At 36.7% G+C, this 19208-nt stretch overlaps 3 protein-coding genes across 4 annotated transcripts in view; 1 reads left to right on the forward strand and 2 right to left on the reverse strand.

Moving 5' to 3' along the window:
- Positions 1-5264, reverse strand: part of skic2 (SKI2 subunit of superkiller complex) — a 39296-nt gene extending 34032 nt beyond the window's left edge. The window contains exons 1-8 of the mRNA XM_030147869.1: positions 5190-5264; positions 2151-2269; positions 1645-1766; positions 1260-1377; positions 918-1032; positions 704-778; positions 565-618; positions 309-472 (exon numbers count right to left, since the gene is read on the reverse strand). Of these exons, the coding sequence (XP_030003729.1) occupies positions 309-472; positions 565-618; positions 704-778; positions 918-1032; positions 1260-1377; positions 1645-1766; positions 2151-2269; positions 5190-5202 (780 nt within the window). The 5' untranslated portion in view covers positions 5203-5264. The remainder of the gene's footprint in view (positions 1-308; positions 473-564; positions 619-703; positions 779-917; positions 1033-1259; positions 1378-1644; positions 1767-2150; positions 2270-5189) is intronic.
- A 130-nt stretch (positions 5265-5394) lies between these two features.
- On the forward strand, positions 5395-11107 carry nelfe (negative elongation factor complex member E). Of its 2 annotated transcripts, none has more exons than XM_030148157.1 (11): positions 5395-5482; positions 5790-5872; positions 5972-6041; positions 7838-7983; positions 8124-8198; positions 8546-8583; positions 8667-8986; positions 9102-9246; positions 9392-9446; positions 10594-10696; positions 10815-11107. In XM_030148157.1, exons 2-11 carry the CDS (start codon positions 5798-5800, stop codon positions 10886-10888), a joined length of 1101 nt encoding a protein of 366 aa, XP_030004017.1. In that variant the 5' UTR covers positions 5395-5482; positions 5790-5797; the 3' UTR covers positions 10889-11107. The 2 variants fall into 2 exon arrangements, with proteins under 2 accessions (XP_030004017.1, XP_030004016.1); XM_030148156.1 differs by having other exon boundaries at positions 5437-5482; positions 5787-5872.
- A 2562-nt stretch (positions 11108-13669) lies between these two features.
- On the reverse strand, positions 13670-19185 carry LOC115428447 (zinc finger and BTB domain-containing protein 12). The gene is made up of 5 exons (XM_030147497.1): positions 18855-19185; positions 17811-18014; positions 16482-16676; positions 15681-15893; positions 13670-15272 (listed from the first exon to the last, which is right to left on the reverse strand). Exons 1-5 carry the CDS (start codon positions 18855-18857, stop codon positions 14139-14141), a joined length of 1749 nt encoding a protein of 582 aa, XP_030003357.1. The 5' UTR covers positions 18858-19185; the 3' UTR covers positions 13670-14138.
- Between the last annotated feature and the right edge of the window lie 23 nt (positions 19186-19208).

Consider the following 19208-nt stretch of genomic DNA (forward strand, 5'->3'; position numbering starts at 1 on the left):
CATGTGAACATCAAGCATGTTTTGTTATGTTATATGATTCTGATGTCAGATTTGTAATCAGCACGCCTGGCATAGTCAGGATCAGATCATTTCCCTACACGTTAAAAGGTTTTTTTTGTTGTTGTCCAGTGTTGCATATTAACATAACATTGTAAAAGTGTATATGTACTCTATATTTTGTTTTGAGAGCTTTTTGCTGTATTTCTGCACTGATATCATGATGGTATACCACATTCAAAAAGAATAAAACCTTATCACAGTTCACCGCTTATCACTTCATCCTTGATTGAAAAATAACTATATATTACCTTGATGCCAAGATCTTCAAGGCTGTTCGTTCTGGGTAATTTAGGAGCTTTGTCTGTTTCTTTTCCTTCCTCCTTCTCTTCTACCTCGCGATGCAAGTCAGTGAGTCCGTCAAATGTGGACAGAAGTGACATGAGGTTGACCTCTGGTTTCGCTATTTTGGCATCTTAAAGACACAATAAAAAGACAGGGATTAAATTATGATGGTATCTTAAATTAACCTTTGTTAAAATAGTACAATACGATAATCAATCCAACCTTTATCAGTAAAATCCATCCCATTCTTTAGTCCAGGGGGAACTCTAAGTAAATCTGTGGGGAAAATAAATCATTCACCCAGTAGGATCTAAAATCACAACAGAGAACTTTTTTTCACAAACAAAATGAGGAGACTCACCTTTCTCAAAGTCTATGTCCTCTTCTAGATCAGATTTCTTCTTAATTTGGTCCAGAGTAAGTTCCTCCATACCTCCTGTGAATGAACAACACACGATCATTATTGCAACATCATTATAGTTACCAGGGAAACTGTTCTGTTTACGTTTCATCAAAAGAGAATGTGTGTAAAACGTATGTCTGAGGGAAAAAAAAAAAAAAGAAATGAAACAAACCAGGGAGGAAAGGGTAGCTGGTGTTGCTTCCTCGAAGGCTCTCTGAAGGAGGACCTGGTTGTCGTTGTAATGACAGTGAGTTCTTTGCTGAGAGGCCAGTGTTTTCAAGTAAGACCTAAATGTCGATTAAAGAGGAACAAAACCACATCATTAATTCACCTCAATTTTGCTTAACTGGCCCACTTTGAGAGTTGCTTAAAGCAAACATTTAGAGTTATAACATCTTTATCCTGGTTAAAAATATCTAATTTCTTAGTAATAAAAAAGCTAAAATAATGCACTTTGTAAAGAAGTAGACTAATAAGAGTGTAATTGTTAGGGTGGTGCAGTTTTGTGAATTACCTCTGTGAAGTCGAGCAGCATCCCTGTGGTTGGATCTCTCACAACAGAGAGACCAGAGTGAAGCGGAGATGGAGCACAGTTTAGCAGAGAGTCGACATTAACGTCTCTCTTAGTCACTCTGGTGAAGGTGAAAAAAGACCATTACATCCTTCCCTGATATACGGGAGTATGCAAAAATATTTACACACTTATGATTAAAAGAACTTAATTTATTACTAGGAATTCATGTTAGTTGAGATGTAAAACCAGCGGTCAATGATGCATTTTAAATTACAGTATAAACACACTAACATACAGGACGTGTGTTAAATAAACATAGTGTGAATACTGTAGATAACACTTTATTCACTGTTTTAAAAGTCAAATTACAGATATGCCACCATACTTCAGAAACTTCTGGAAGGATAAGTCAGTGTCATGGATAGGAAGCCAAGATGGATCCTGTAAAAATTGTTTCTCTACTTCTGTTTCCAGGCTGAGGCTGGTGGGAGGCAGCCCATGTGGGAGCTGAAGAGAGAAAAACAGGTTTAAACATTTCATATTTTAAAAGAACCACAATTAAACATTGGCTTAGGATCATAAAATGGTAAATGTATGTGTATGTTTTGTTAAACATTGATTAATATGTTAATATGTATAGTGTAAGCAAAAGGATAATCCAACAAAATCGCATTTTAGAATTTATAAAATACATTAAAAAAGAAAAAAGAAAGAAACAGACTATGATGCTTTGAGGTAAGGCTGAGGTCTTTGCCTGGTGACTATGATGAATTTAATGAAACTGGATGCATTTATTTTAACTCTTCCATGTGAGGTTGTAATGGAATATTTTATAAGTTAGTGGTGGCTGATGTTTGTAAAATGGACAAAGCAGACCGAGTCCCCACTGACCGTGCTCTGTGGAGGTAAAGGCTGTCCAGGCAGGGGGTGTGTGATGAGCTCAAACCTGCCCGAGCAGCCCATCTCCAGCAAGGACAAAGGCAGGTCCATGGGGCCCACAGGGGGCACGTCTGCAAAAAATAGCACCAAGTATGAAAGGACTTTCAGTCAATGGTTCACAACCTTCTTTGTCTGGTGTATCCACACACCACAATCAGATAACATCAAGCACCAGACCTAATAAGATATTTCATTTGGACTATAACTTAAATAACAATTACAATTCTTATTTAAATTTCTATTCAAATTAACTACTACCATTAGTATCATCCTATTTCACATTTTGCCCATACATTTAGCTGGCAATTCTATTATTTTTGTTAGCCTACTTTGAGCTATTTATTGAAATCTTTTTGGCATTAAATTGCTACATTTATGTGCATAAAATCAATTAAAAATTACAAATTACGATTTAGGGCATTATTTCAATTTCTCTGTTTGATAGCTAGCTAGTTGTAAGGAAGGCCAGCTGGTTATTTCAGTTATATTAAAATCAGTATTTTTAATCACATCTAGTTGCTTTTTCTTCTATACAAACACATTTGGTTGTACACTATATTTTTTTTAACAAATCCAATTGTGGAAGGAGCATTTGTATCCCTTAACATAAGGGCCTGGCCAAGCGAGTAACAGAGTGAGAAAGCACTGTGCAGCAAAACTAATCATTCCATATCTGTTTTTAAAAATTAATTTAGCAGCAACCACAATAGCTCAAATTGTAGGTCTAAGCAAGTATTTTAACATGCCATTAAGGAATAATAACCAAATATTTAATAAAAACATGAATTTATCATCATTGACAAAGTAACAGAGTGGGGAAAAATATACAGCCGTTATTAAAGGTTGGGAAAAAATACCAAAAAGTGCTGTTCCTCAAGGAAAGTGCAAATATTTAGCATACCACACTTTTCTTAATATATTAGAGTACATTATATCAAAAAAATTAAACTGATATAATTTTTATTTTAGTTTTAAAAGACATTAACTCAGGGTAACAGAGTGATAATCCAAAAAAAACAATGGAGTGAGGTGTTTGTTCAGTGTGATGCACCATAATAATAATCAATGATTTTATTAAGATACTGATAAAATTATCATGCTTTGGCGACATGTTTCATTACTTTATTTAATACACATCTGTCTGCTGTTTTTTGTAATAAATAACATTCAAAATCATTATAGTATTTGACTATTATGAAATATCAGATTAGACAAAGGCATATATTTGGAACATATTTATTTACACATTGCTATTTACATTCTGTGTATGCTGTATAGGTCTACATTAATTTACAACCTTTACTGTTCTTAATTTACACTGTATTCTCATATATTTTTTCTTATGCATCCAGTTGTAATTCAGGTACAAATTTAAAAAAAAAAAACACAGTTTTAGAAACTAGAGATATATCAGCTAAAATTTACTTAGGGGGTCAAATGAGTGGCCACTTTTGTCGAAAAAAAAAAAAAAAGAAAGTTGTCATAAATGCATAGAACTGTGTTGAAATAATGCTAATACATTTGTGCACAGACTACTGATATTATTTGACAGTGGAAGCTCTATTTTCAGAAATATTGGATTTGGAATAGCATGTGTATGTGAAAACTTTTGCTGGTGGACGGACATGGCATTACTCATGATGCTCTGGTCAGTACCAGTACTTTATTAGGAATAAACTTATATACTTACAATTGCTAACTCTCCTCTTATTCATAAATGTTAGTATTATGGATCTAAAACAATAACAGCTTAATAAAAACACAAAATGTGGCAGTGGATGGATGTGACATGGTTGTTACTGATCCCATCATACTGATGCTCGGCAGCCATGTCACCGTTTCCACAAATGATCCCTGTGCAAAAACTAGGATCAGAATTATTTATTGTATAGTTTATTGTCATACTAAAGAGGAAATAACAATATAGAATTGTTATTTCTTTATAAAAATGCTTATTATTAGAAAACTGTTGATTTCAAAAGTGACGTGTGACATTCTTAATGTATGTATTGGCGTAACATAAGCAGGATGGATCAGCACCATACTCCATATTGAACCTTTAAAAATAAAACATGTGATATGTAGGATAGAATCTTGTAAGAAAATTTGGGAATCTAAAATAATAGAATATTTGTTTTTCAGGTCAATTCAGTTCAAATATAACTTGGCCATTTGTGACATGAAAATATAGCATTAATTGTGATGAAATTGGACATTTTTGAGCTGAAAACATAGTTCATATGACCATCAACATGTTGAACAGAGCTGAAATCCTGTCAATTTGCATAACTTGCATTTACCAACACAAAGTTCCTTTGGGGATTCACTTAGATTCATTTCTTATGCACAAAGACATAAATAAGACCTCTAAGCAAATTTTTACCGACATGTCTTTAATGCTGAGTAATCAAAAATATCTTTTTAGAGAAAACAGAAATTGACCCTAATGTTCACTTTCGCTTGACCAGGCCCATGAGTGAAAGTACTACAACACAAATACTAGTATAATACACTGTGTATCATAGTTGATTATTATACATTTATGTTACAATTGCAACATAAATACTCAAGTAGAGCACAATTACGTCAAATATGTAGTGAAGTACAGTACTTGGATAAAAGTGCTAAGTTAAATACCACCTCTAGCATCTCCTTTACTGCCACCCCATTGTTATAAACAAACACAACAGTGCTAGCTCATATCCAGACAGGAAGCAGAAGCAGGTTATAGTTGTATGCTGATGTCAAAAACTGGGAGTACGTTAAAAAAAAGCTTAGATAGAATAAATCCATTTTCAGATCAATAGAAACCAAATATAAACTGTATTTGTCACGACTGGGTTGAATGGAGCACTGATTGACAGCTACTCTCTTTCAGCCACATCACCATTATGAAGCTAGCCATGAAAACAATGTATATTGACATTGTCCAGTGCATTTAAAGTGGTTACTTTTAAACAGTTGATTAAGCATTCAAAATCCACCACTTACTTATTCTCTCCATGTTCCCACCCGTAAATGAAAGCTAGAAGTTACAGCCAACTACTGCTGTCGCCTCGGAAGTTGCCAAATTTTACAAGCGGAAGAAGCTAGGCTAGCTAGCTGCGATAAAAAGAGGAAACAAATAATGGTACATTTTTGTTTTATTACAATAGTATGTCTTTAGTGAGATTGCTAAATATTAGTTGAAACAAATATTTTGATGTCAAAAGTAAAAATTAAAATAAAATAAGTAAACGCACGTTACGTCATATTTACGCGACGGTGTTTGTGTTAAACTCGGGGTAAGATCTGCTTGAGTTTGAGACGGGAAATAATCATTATAAATGTTCTTAGACGTGACAGTAAGGTTTCGCTTCAGTTGCTGATATATTATCAATTAATAGGCTCACTTTATGAAACGCATGAATATGTAGTTACATGTATATTGTGTTAAAAGTAGCAGTATTGGTTACTGTTTGCTCCTCAGGTTAGCTTACCTGAGCTAACAGCGCTCAGTGGGCAAGAGGTTTTCATTTTATTTTCAGTTCTTTACTGTCGGCATTTGTGTTTCTGTAATTTTTTTTGATCAAGTCGTCTGTTTCGCAGCAGTAGCCGTCATGGTTGTGTTCCCAAGTTCACTCACGGAGGAAGAGGAGGCTTTGCAGAAGAAATATGCTAAACTCAAGAAAAAGGTAAGGTGTAATGTTTAAATAATTATCATCTCTCCCCAGAGCTAAGACGGTTATTAATTTACTTTCCTTTGATTTATTGTTGTATATGTCTTTAATCAGAAAAAGGCACTGCTTGCCTTGAAGAAGCAGAGTTCAACTAACCAGACGAACCAAAGCGGACTGAAACGAAGTAGGTGTCACTGACTAAACTGATAACTTTTTGGTACTGTTATCGGTTGAAGTGTTTATACAGCAAACTCCTTTATGTGTACGTATCTTTACTTTTATCATATTTTTCTTCCATTCATCATATTTTAGTTGAGTAGTTCGGGCAATGTTACTTATTCAGTTATTGTTATGGGTGCAATGGAAGCTCGTCATTATTATTTTTATTTTTTCTTGTTGTGATTCAGCTCAGTTGTAAATGAGTTGTTGATATTAATATTCAAAAATGAAAAATGGAAAAGGTGGTCATGATTTGTCTGAATATCTGTATACATACGACAAGGTTTGAGTTGCATTTTAGTGACATCAAGGGCAAAAATTAAAGTTCTTGGTTATGGACTGAAAATATATCAGTTTAGGGTCAAATTTTCTCAGGAATCTGAATCTGAAATCATTTATGCAAAATCCTTTTTTTTTTAAATTTTGTTTTCAAATCACTGAGCCTTTATTGACACAAGGTTGAAACAAAAAAACATGAGGCAGATCCTTTTGCCTCAGCTGCTTCGCCTCTATGGATTTGAGTAGCCTGAGTGTGATATACTTTCTTCTCTTCATCTGTGAACTTTGAATACTCCCCAGGAGGCCTTCCTTCCTCCACCCCTGGATGGCTTTCGTCTTGGCATCTTAGCCCTATTCAGTCAGTCTGAAATTAAAAAATATATATATATCAATTAGGCATTACTCCATAACATGTGTAAGAGTTGTTTTATTAGTTGAACTGTAAATTGATATATAGAAGCCTTCCTAAGGTGATTCTGGCTGGTTAAATTGGCTTCATCATTGACAGAGCAAGTCAGAATCCAACAAATTGGTGGGCAGTTTCAAAAACGAATGTGAAAATTTGGCTGTAAAAAAAAACTTGATCTCACTTTAGGAAAGTAAATAGGCCTAAATAATATAAACAAATTGTAGCCCATGTAGGTGGGCATAACTGAATAAATTTTAGAGGCTAGAGATTGAAAACTGAGTGAATGCAAGTTTTTTTTTTACAATGGTATGTATTTTTTTCACAAACTAAAAACTGATGGGGGTAGGGTTGGCAAAAATAATGATTTGACTGATCTAATATTAGAATATACTTAATTGTTGGGTAATGCTTTATTCACACCAGAAAAAGAAAGAGAATGGTGTATAATACATACAGATTTATGATAATATTAACTCTACATAAAAAATTATAAGTCAGATTCTTACCTAGAAGCCAAAAAATCCAAACCAAATTGTCCCAGGACGTCTTTTGAGGAACTGGCGGATATGACGTCTTTGACTTTGAACTGAAATTACTGAAACTGATACTCATTCAAAAGGGCAGACCATAAGCTCTGCTTTTAAGGTTAAAAGTAAGCAAGTTCAGTGAAAATTTGCAAGCAGCAACAGGATTAATATGGGTTTTCAAATTGTTTGTCACTGAAAAAGGGAAATTTTGCCCACTTTTCAACAAACATCATGCAAAAAGTCACACAAGGACAAGTGATACACATTTTTTGATGTTATATTCTGAAACTACATAATTTTTCCAATAAATTCAACACAAGACACTGCATGAAAGGTATACATTTATTCCACAATGTTTTTTTTCACAATAATGTCACAATAATGATACTCAAAGTTTCAACCTTGTCATACCCAAGCTAACATCTTTGTGTAAAATACAAATATTCAGGTTTTTGACACTCACAAAGATCTGAACATTGTTGTGCTAAAACAGCACTGATTTTCTTATTTGCTTATAATACTGCCTCACTCTGCTCTCCTTCAAAGCTTTGTCAGACCAGCCGGTTGTTGACACTGCTACAGCTACAGAGCAAGCAAAGATGCTGATCAAGTCTGGTGCCATTAGTGCAATTAAATCAGAGAACAAGAACTCTGGCTTCAAACGGTCCCGAATGTTGGAGATAAAACTTAAGGTGAGATGTGAATCTTCTGTGATTATTTTGTTGCAAGAAATTTGGTGGCATTTGGTATATTATTATCATCTAAGAGTAGGGTGTTTTAATGTGGTTTTAATGTATTTATTGTTCTTCTCTTTGGTTTGTTTTTTTCACAGGACCCTGAAAAAGGCCCAGTTCCTGCTTTCTTACCATTCCAAAGAAGTGTCTCTACAGATGAAGAACAGCCTGAGGTACAGTAGACATTAAACATGATAATAACTGTGTTGCAAGTGATGTTCCTTCTGTTACATTTTTTGTTGCATCATTTCCTCACAAACGTATAAAGAAGACATGCTACAAACTGGTAGATGTCCTCCTGATTTGTACTCCTGAGTGAAAATTGAAAATGCCAGATTGTAGGTTTAGTTTATTTATGGTGATATTCAATCATTGGAAAAATATCAAACCATAATTGAATATTTTCATATTCATACTGATTAAAATTGTATTGTAATAATTATTTAATTTTTCATTGCACAGCCCCAGGAAAAAAGTAGTAGGTAATCTGATGTTATTGTATCTTTTACACTTTTTCTAGTCTGGAAAGAGAGCTCACAGGAAATCACTGTATGAAAGGTAACGTCTCAAAGCTGAAATGACTAAAATAAATGCCCTAATTTTTAATAAATGTACTTAACGTGCAGTTATTATTCCTGCAGCTTCGTCAGTTCAAGTGACCGATACCGGGATGATGATGATGGAGGTGGAATGTCATCAAGCCGTGATATGGATAGAGACAGAGACAGAGATAGAGAGAGAGACAGAGAGCGAGAGAGAGACAGAGACCGAGAACTGGAAAGAGAAAGGGACCGCGACCGGGACAGAGACAGAGACCGAGACAGGGATAGGGATAGGGATAGAGATCGAGGGAGGGACAGAGACAGAGACAGGGAACGTGACAGAGACCGAGATCGAAGCCGAGACAGGGACAGAGACCGGGACAGAGACCGGGACCGGGACAGAGATGGACCCTTCAGACGTGAGTAACAAGTTTTTGATGATCAGTATGTTTCATGGCATCCTTCACATTGCAGTTTCCACGGAAAATGGCTGGCAATACTGGTACATGTTTTCTGTCATTTGTTTATACTCAGGATCAGACTCATACCCAGAGCGGAGAGGGGTGCGTAAAGGGAATACAGTTTATGTTTATGGCTCTGGCCTGGTTGAGGACAGCCTGCGTTCTGCCTTTTCCCAACATGGAAATATCATCGACCTCTCTATGGACAACCCACGCAAGTATGGAATCATTTTAACAAAGCTATATGCAAATACTGCGTATTTAATGACAGCAATAATCATCCACTTCATTAACCACAATGTTTATTCAGATTCTTATTTGCATGATGCTACTCTTATTTATCTTAACTGATTCTCTTTCCAGCTGTGCATTCATCACATTTGAGAAGATGGAGTCTGCAGACCAGGCTGTAGCAGAGGTTAGAACCAAGCCAAACAATTTACACTCTGTAATATAAATATTAGGTCTTAAATGCAAGATCAACATTAATATATGTACATGAATATACAGGGTGGGGAAGCAAAATTTACAATGAACATTTAGTTGTTTTTTTCTCAGCAGGCACTACGTCAATTGTTTTGAAACCAAACATATATTGATGTCATAATCATACCTAACACTATTATCCATACCTTTTCAGAAACTTTTGCCCATATGAGTAATCAGGAAAGCAAACGTCAAAGAGTGTGTGATTTGCTGAATGCACTCGTCACACCAAAGGAGATTTCAAAAATAGTTGGAGTGTCCATAAAGACTGTTTATAATGTAAAGAAGAGAATGACTATGAGCAAAACTATTACGAGAAAGTCTGGAAAATACTATTAAAGAAGAATGGGAGAAGTTGTCACCCGAATATTTGAGGAACACTTGCACAAGTTTCAGGAAGCGTGTGAAGGCAGTTATTGAGAAAGAAGGAGGACACATAGAATAAAAACATTTTCTATGATTTAAATTTTCTTGTGGCAAATAAATTCTCATGACTTTCAATAAACTAATTGGTCATACACTGTCTTTCAATCCCTGCCTCAAAATATTGTAAATTTTGCTTCCCCACCCAGTACATGCCAACCATTTCAAGTAGAATAATTCAAAAAGATGAAGAGAAATCTATTATCTGTGATACCTTGTTGAAAGTAGTTGAAAAATCTCATATTTTAATGCCCAAGGGAAAATATGATACACAGTAAATATAACATAATTTATTTCAGTTTTGGTCCAAAACTCAGTAGATATTTATGTCACTCCTCAACAACTTTCAGGGGGTTAATAGACAAATAGAAATAGTAGACCATACTAGTAAGCCTTCATTTTACTAACTTATTGCAATGAGGCTCAATATACTTGACTATGTCACTGTGACTGTATTGTGATTAAAAAAAAAAAGAGACTCCTAGATTTCATTATGCTATCAACATAATAAAGTATTTGTTGTCTATTCCCATGGTTAAATTTCTTAGTTTTGAAAAGCCCAGTGAAATGCAGGTTTTCTTCATTGACTGTCTGGGGATGCCCTGCTCTCACACTGCACAGCTTTTCAGACTCATCTTGGTATTTTTGTCTCACAGTTGAATGGAAGCACAGTGGGAGACATTCACATCAAAGTCAGCATCGCCAGGAAGCAGCCCATGCTGGATGCAGCCACCGGCAAATCTGTCTGGGCTTCTCTCGGTAAACACCAGACTCCTAATGCTTTTCAGACATTGATCTGACGGTGTGTGTGTGTGTGTGCGTGTGTGTGTGTGTCTGTGCAGCGAGCATTGACGTTCACCTCTGTTTTCTTTCACAGCTGTGCAGAACAGCACTAAAGGCTCCTACAGGGACAAGAGGAACCAAGTTGTCTACAGTGAAGACTTTCTGTGATGTTTTTTTTAGACATACTCTGTTTTGGTTTTTCCTTTAGGACCTGTAGCTTTTTATGTTTTTGCTCAAACATTCTGTCTTAGATGAAGAATTGAAAATATTCAAAAATATTTTTGGTTTAATCACTGTTGTTGAGATGGAACTGTTTGTGACAACTTTGCTTATGAAACTAGACAAATATATCATGGAATTCAATAAATCCATACATTTACAACTTGACTGAGATTGTCATGAGTCACAGAAGAATAAGAGCCTAGAACATGATGATTTAATACACAGGTGTCAAACATGCGGCCCGAGGGCCAAAACCGGCCCGTCAAAGGTTCCAATCTGGCCCGCAGGATGAATTTACAAAGTGCAAAATGCAAAAATTACCCTGAAGATATTAACAGTCAAGGGCATCAAACTTAAAAATAACAGCATAATAACCTAGAAATGATGACTCCAAATTGTCTTCTTGGTTTAATGTGAAAAAAATAATATGACATTATGCTTATAAATAATGGCAACACCAATTGTTTTCTCTTTGATTTATTGCAAAGAACATTAAATTCTGATATCCTTTAACAAGAAAATGTCAATAACCTGAACAACTAGAAGCACTCGGAGAGCGCAGACCTCCGCCAAGGCTGATCAGTGGCCCCACGCCAAGGAGGTTATGTTTTTGCCAGGGTTTGTTTGTCTGTCTGTTTGTTTGTCTGTCCGTTAGTGTGCAACATAACTCAAAAAGTTATGGACAGATTTTGATGAAATTTTCTGGTCTGCGCCCCCCCACCCCCGATCACCACCAAAATTTAACCATTTCTTCCTTATCCCATTTCCAACAAACCCTGAAAATTTCATCAAAATCTGTCCATAACTTTTTGAGTTATGTTGCACACTAACAGACAGACAAACAAACAGACAAACAAATCCTGGCAAAAACATAACCTCCTTGGTGGAGGTAAACATGAACAACCTGGAATGTCTAAAGAAAAATAAGTGTAATTTTAACAATATTCTGCCTGTTTTGTGTCTTGGTAGATGTGATCTGTAATGCACATGTATAAATCATAAGTTCATAATATTGATGAAATTGTACTTGTTTTTCTTCAGAAATTTCAGTTTTTTCCAGTTATTCACATCTTTTTTGTTTTGGATAGAAATAGTTTCATCATCTAATGTTATTTTTTGCACTAAAAAATTTGGAGTTGTCATTATTTATAGGCTATTCTGCTATTATTTTACTGGTCTGGCCTGCTGGAGATCAAATTGGGCTGAATGTGGCCCCTGAAAGAACATGAGTTTGACACCCCTGATTTATATAGAGAGAAAAGAGCTGCAGGAGGCATTATAAAATAATGTGTGTAGCAATCCAGCATTAAAAAAGTACAGACTGACACCACTGAAGAAATAGTTGGTCAGAAATCTTGGATAAAAAATTATATTAGCTACAGGTCAAGAACTCCAACAGCGCTTACAGTATAGTATAGAAGAGCTTTATTTGATTTTAAATGTAGACCAGTGCATTTTGGCCTGTGGCCTTAATCAAGGTCTTCCATGATGCAAAGTGCTGCTGAAGATCTTGACTTTTAGCTAGTTTAACTTCTTCATACACCTTGGAAGTAGGTGAAGTTATGCCTTCTGTTTAGATTTAAAAAGTTGTACTAAAAATACTAAATGATTCAGCGTTAGTTAGCAAAATCTAAAACCAGCAGTAAACAAATCATTACATGAAAAGGTGAAATCAAATTTTCCAACTATTCAAGTAAAACGCAGGGATCAAACATGCGGCCCGGGGGCCAAATCTGGCCCGCCAAAGGTTCCATTCCGGCCCGTGGGACGAAAGTGCAAAAATTAACCTGAACAGTCAAGGTTGTCAAAATCCTCAATTTCGTTATACTTGTACAATGACAATAAATAGATTCTGATCATTTTGGTTCAGGTTCCACATACAGACCAATGTGATCTACAGTAAAAATAACACAATAACCCATAAATAATGACAACTACAAATTTTCTTTGTGAAAAATTATGTGGAAAAAATTTAAGTGAAAAAAACATTACACTGTGAAAGTATTTATTTACAAAACTATTCTTTTACAATAAAATGCAAATAAATACATAAATAAAAACAAATAAGAACAATCTGTGAGCAATTTTAACAATATTCAGCCTGTTACTAAATGTTTGGTGCATTTATGGATCCACTGTGATCTGGAGTTGTGTTAATAATAAGAGATGGAATATTGTAGAAATTGTTCAAATTTTAGTTCCAAACTCCAAAATTTTAACAATATTCTGCCTGTTACCAAATGTTTATGTAACATTGTGTGTAATGTACATATATAAATAATAAGTCGAGGCATAATATTGTTAAAATTGCGCTAATTTTTCAAATGAAATTTCTGTTTTATCAGGTTATTCACATCTTTTTTGTAAAATGTAGATATTTTCATAATTTTTTTTTTTTTTGTACGAACACAAAAATAAAAACTTGGATTTGTCATTATTTATAGGTTATTGAGTCATTATTTTACTGGTCTGCCCCACTTGACATCAAATTGGGCTAAATATGGCCCCTGAACCAAAATGAGTTTGACACCCCTGAAGTAAAACTACAAAGAACAATGCAACATGAACTAAAACAAAATTCAAACTGCAAGTAAGATCTGCTTTATTTTCTTATGTTTGACTGCATGGTGTACATTAGTATGGGGTTGTTTTGATACAATTGCATCCAATTTTTTTGTGTGTGTGTGGGGGGTCAACTATTCACAGCAAACAAATCTTAAAACACACTGGATCTTCACACTGTTTTATTCAACTTTTCATTAAAAAAACACGTGCTCCGTGATGTAGTGAATTACATCCGTCCACATCAAGATATTATACATTTGATTTTGTATATGTAACATAGAGGACACTTACACTCGGTACATCAATTTAATGCCAGTCATCTCATTGAACACACACTGAACCACAGTTTTCTAGTTTAAGGTTATATATCGAAGTTGAACTACCCAAGCTGATTACCATTAGAAGGGTGGTGCAGCTTTAGCATATTTGGTGCAAATCCAGAAAAGGTACTTATTGTGAAAGGCTTTTGACATTAAGACAACCGTTTTCTGCACCAGTCTTACATAATCGTAGATAGTTAGTCTTCAAAATGCAGCATCAGAATCCAGGGAGAAATGCTTCCATCGGACAGCTCTTACACACATTCACCTGCATTGAACAGGCCTTTTCTGCTCGTGCTGAACTGATATTTTTAATGCTCAGGCTGATGTTGCTGATGTTCAGTGACAAAGCACTCCTGTTCTTGTCGTATTCTCTCTGCAACCTCTCCGCCCTGTGCTCTCTCCCTCTCCTCCTGCTCGTGTAGTGAATTCTGCCCTGTCGTTTTCCCGTGCTGTTCCTTCAGGTGGCGTCGTAAAGCTGGCTTATGAGCGAAACGTGCGTGGCAGTATGCGCAGCGGTGTGGCCGTTCGCCACTGTGGAGGTTCATGTGGTCTATTAGAGTAGACTTCTGTGTGAAAGTCTTATAGCATAGAGGGCACTGGTGGGATTTGCTCGTCCCCCGGTGCACAGCCATGTGCCGGCTGAGGTTGGCAGAATGGTGGAAGTGTTTACCACAGCAGGGGCAAACAAACAGGAGGTGTGTGGTGCGGCAGTGGATGGCTAGAGACTGGGGTGATGGGAAAGTCATGCCACAGTGCTCACAGATTACAGGCCCGACAACACTCGACGTAGACTCCACCACGGCAACCGATTCATCCCCGCCCTCACTGGATGGAACTGTTGTCAGCCCAGAACTTCCCTCGCCCGCAGTGGACTCCTCCAGTCCAAACTGGGCCATGCTGTTTGTCACCAGCGGTGAGACTTTTTCTCCCTGAGCGTCACCAACATTGAAGTCCAACTGTGGGACTTCAACTGAAACATAATTTCCTGTTTTAAGTCCCTCTTGACTGAAGTCCAGCCCAAAGGCCCCTCCCATCCCCGAATTTGCTATGTACCACAAATCCTGATGATTTCCTATCCCTGGAGATCTTTTCTCCACCTTCTCCCACCTTCTCCTCTTGAGCCCCCTCCCCCTGCCCTTCCCTCTGCCACGGCCTATTTTATAGTTAGTTATCTTGCGTCTGAAAGCATGGAAACCCTCCACTGAAATCCCCTGCCTGAAAATGTTTTCAGCACTCAGTCCATCTTCTGTTGGGTTCAGGTCGTATTCGCCCCCTTCACCAATCATAATCCCCTCTGTTTCAGGGTAACAAACATCTTGAGGCTGGTCTGAAGGAGCTTCTCTCTCCTCTTTGTCTTTGTTCATTTGTTCTCCAGAAACATAAACTCTGAAGATATCATAGTCGTCTTGTCTGACCCCTTCCTCCTCATCAGATGCATTAACCTGTAACACAGTTTTAATTATTTTCATCTCTTTATCTGCCAGTCTAGGCCACAAACACAGTGTCAACAGTCTCAAACAAATGACCATCCTCTCCTGAGTTTCACAGATTTCAAGTAATTGATATTCTGCTCTGACTGAATATTTAGCATTTCAGTATACATGTATGGTGGTTCTGATTAAACTGAAGACAAGAGAGCTCCTCCTCTTAACTACTCCTACTTCAGACCAGTTTGACTTGTCTGAAAACAGGTTTGGCACAAAATACATTGTCATATACAACGCCTGTTACCAGAAATATTATGGTATGTTTTAAAGATCAGCGGAAACGCTCACACTTGTCACTTGTTAACCTTTGTTGTTATCCATTATTTATGTTATCTTCGCACTTTATTAAACACTTTCACACACCTCGATACATGGTTCATCCAGTGAAGGACTGTCACTTTGGTGTTGACTGCTACCCTGGGCAGACACATTGCCTTGGTTTTCCTCCACTGATCGTCCCGCAGGACTCTGTGGAGGCGCAGGGGAGGTTCGGCTGGCAGGAGGGGATGCTGAAGCAACAGAATAAATGCTGCCACTGACAATCATTGGACTAGCCTGGTTCTCCTCCGCAATCATCTACAAGAAAAAAATGAAACGGTCCAAGAAGAGCACAACAGAAGACAGCACATCATGTTGTGGAAGACTGAGACTGTGATGTAAATGTAAAAATACAGAATACAATATATATATCCTAGTGTTATCTGAATGATATGTCAATAGTCTTTGAGAATAGGTTACTTTGTGATATTCAGGAGATCAGGAGCAAAATGTTTTAGTGTGTGGTCTGGTGATAAGTGGTACAAAAAAACCCACACACATTGTTTCATAACAAAAACGAAGTTGAAACTAATGTTTACCTAGAGATCAAGCTGAACCAGAAGAGGACAGTGAGGCTAATTTTCTGCTACCAAGAGACCGTTTGTGGGTTTTGGTTTTTTTTTTGGTTGACAAGTAATTATAAAGACAATAAAGATAAACTTGAGTTGTGCTTCAGAGGTGATTTTTTTTGTATCAGACTTTGATTCAAGCTTGACAGAAAAGACAGAATATTTTGTTAATTATTGAGCTGTAAGCAGTGAAATTGCCTCACAGTACACCAAATTTATTAACTACACACAATGTCATCACAGTTACCAATACAATATTTGTCTCCGGAAGACTAACCTTTGGTGGACTGGGTTGCTTCAGCTGCACATACTTCTTCAGCGCTCCTCTGCAACGCTCTACTATGTGCTCCATTTGCAAGTAACTAGCAGCAGTCAAGTAGTTGACAATCTCCTCTGGGTTGAACTGAAGCACACCGGTGTAACAGGACTGAAGCAGGTCACAAACCACTGTAGAGCTGTACAACATGGACACCTGGATACGAAGAGATGTATTCACTAAAAATTAACATTCCACTATAATTCCAGTTTATGAGCAGATGTGAGTACTCTGGTAAAAAAAATAAAAGGTTTCTTTTCAGAGTTTGCCAGACATCTTACTGTGTGAACTCAGCCTCCTTCTTTCATTACATGAAACACCTTGAAAATGTTGGCTTTTCCATATAGGCTCATATCAAAAACAAAGTATTCTTATGAATTGTGAATGGGTAAGGTGAATGTTGACATAGTAGGTTTGAGAAAAGCGATAAATGACCAAAGTATGTGTGTTCAGCCCAGATATATGGTCTTTTCTGTGAGGCATCCATGTCAAAAGGAGGTTATTGTCTTAACTTCAGCTAAATGTAAACTGAGGCCATTTGTCACAACCTGTGGTAAAACGTCCACATTAACTACATTATGTAATAGTAACAATGTCCAAAAAATCCTCATAAACCCATAATAATAATGGCACGTCCCACATGACTTAACTACAAAAAGCTCCATTGGCGAAAAAGGCTCAATTCAGAATATCCAAACAGAATGACAGAATATTGTCATATTCAGAATAATTGGGTAATATTAGTGTGCATATAAAGATACTGAATGACAGCATCTCTGACAGTTTCATCATCTTCATCGTGTGTACAGGTGTACGTATGAGTATCTACCCTTTCCAATCTGTGGCATGATCCGTATGTGCACAGCTGTAAATAGTATTTATAGCTTTTTTGGAATTGTCTTTATTTTGATTTTGCTCTTTTTTGTTCTAGGGTGCTTTGTTGCTGAAAATCTGAAAATTCCCTTTGTGGGACTAATAAAGGAATATCTTATCTTTAGAGCTGAAATGATTAATCAATTAGGTGCTTGAAGTGAATGCAAAAATTCATGATTTGATTAATCGACTCAAATTGATTGAAGGGAAATATTCTACAGCAGTTTTCCTGAATTGAAGCTTCTTTGTGCGTCACAATAAGCGTCAGTGTGAAACACAACAGTGGAACCAATGTTTAACAGCAGAGAAATGAAGGAAACAAAGCTTTGATTCAGGAGAATTGTGGTTGAATGATTTTTTTTTTTGATGGCTTTGAGTCGATTAATCGTTTCAGCTCTACTTATCTTATCTTCCCACCTGAAGTTTAGAGGATGGGTTGAGAAGGAACTGGTCCCTCAGGTAGGGTGAACAGGCAGCCAACACAACTTTATGTCCCCTGAAAGTCTGGTTGTCACTGGCCACAATGGTGATGTCACAGAAGTGCTGACGGAACCTCAGTGAGTTCATGTGCTTCAGGGTTATGTCCCCGTGGCCCGGTAATCGGAAACACAGCATCTCCATCTGATTTGAGTAGACAAAGACAAAAAAATGTTTCAGAATGAGAAAAAAAAAGGAAATGGTATAATGGCATGACATGAACCACTTTAGCTATGTAGTGTCAACATTAGTCATAAATGTAATTTTTAAAGCCATCAAGTATCATATAAATGACATGGTGATCCTGTGACTGAAATTCAGGGCAAATATTGATGTTTATATCATTTATAGCAGGCAACTGAAAGGAAAAAAATGTTTGTCAGTTTAAGTCAGAGTTATTGTGGCTTTTTTGAACTAAATAAGGATAAATTACACAAAAAATGTTTATATTTACATTTTACACTGATCGCATAGATTTATGCTGGCTAGTTTTTCAACATCATATGGTGCATAATGGGAGTTAAAAACTTGCTTTGCACCTAAAAAACGGATTCTTGGATTTGAGAATTTGTGCTAATTTTCAACCCTGTAAACAGATCGGTAATAAGTAGTAGCTATGCTAAGTAGAAGTAGTAAAGTAACGATACTCCAGGGCATTATTATACAAGCGTTGAATGAGGGGCGCAAAAAAAGTTAGATTAATAGTTGTTACACGTGTTAAATATTTAGGATCAAGCGAGAAAGTAACAATAAACGGCTATTATTATCAGACAAGAGTGGCTTTAAAATGAATTCAGTTAAATGTTGGTCAAAGTGAACTGCTGTTAAATTATGACAGACTTTTGCAGATCACATCTGTTTTTCTCGGTTGCTTGTGGCCTAGCTTGTCTGACCGCTAGCAGCCATTAGCTTCCTGAAATCTGCCTTTAACCATCTACAGCCAGAACCCCTCTGGTATATTCGACTAAGTTTACAGGTACTTACCATCCCTTTCCTTTCGTTGATTAAAACGTTCCCTAAGTTTATTTCAAATTATTTTTTTCCAATAAGACCAACGTGAACTTCGGTGTGGTTAGATGCAGCCGCTGCTCATCTTCGCTCCCACCTCGATTTCTGTTTACTTTTTTGGCCTCTTTTAGAGCAACAGAGGAAGCACATCCCGTGACAACAAGCCCATAACCTTTCAGGACTAAACTGACTTTGAATCGGTTTTCGCAGATCGCCTCTCCTTTTGGATTATCGGTAAATCGGACGTCGCACACTGACTTCTGATCAGTGTTCTTCAAATCAATGACCTGGGGGCGGGGCTTAGGCCGTGACGCAGCACGTTCATGTACG

The sequence above is a fragment of the Sphaeramia orbicularis genome, chromosome 11 (genome assembly GCF_902148855.1).
Source record: "Sphaeramia orbicularis chromosome 11, fSphaOr1.1, whole genome shotgun sequence".
In the NCBI taxonomy this organism is placed as follows: Eukaryota; Metazoa; Chordata; class Actinopteri; order Kurtiformes; family Apogonidae; genus Sphaeramia; species Sphaeramia orbicularis.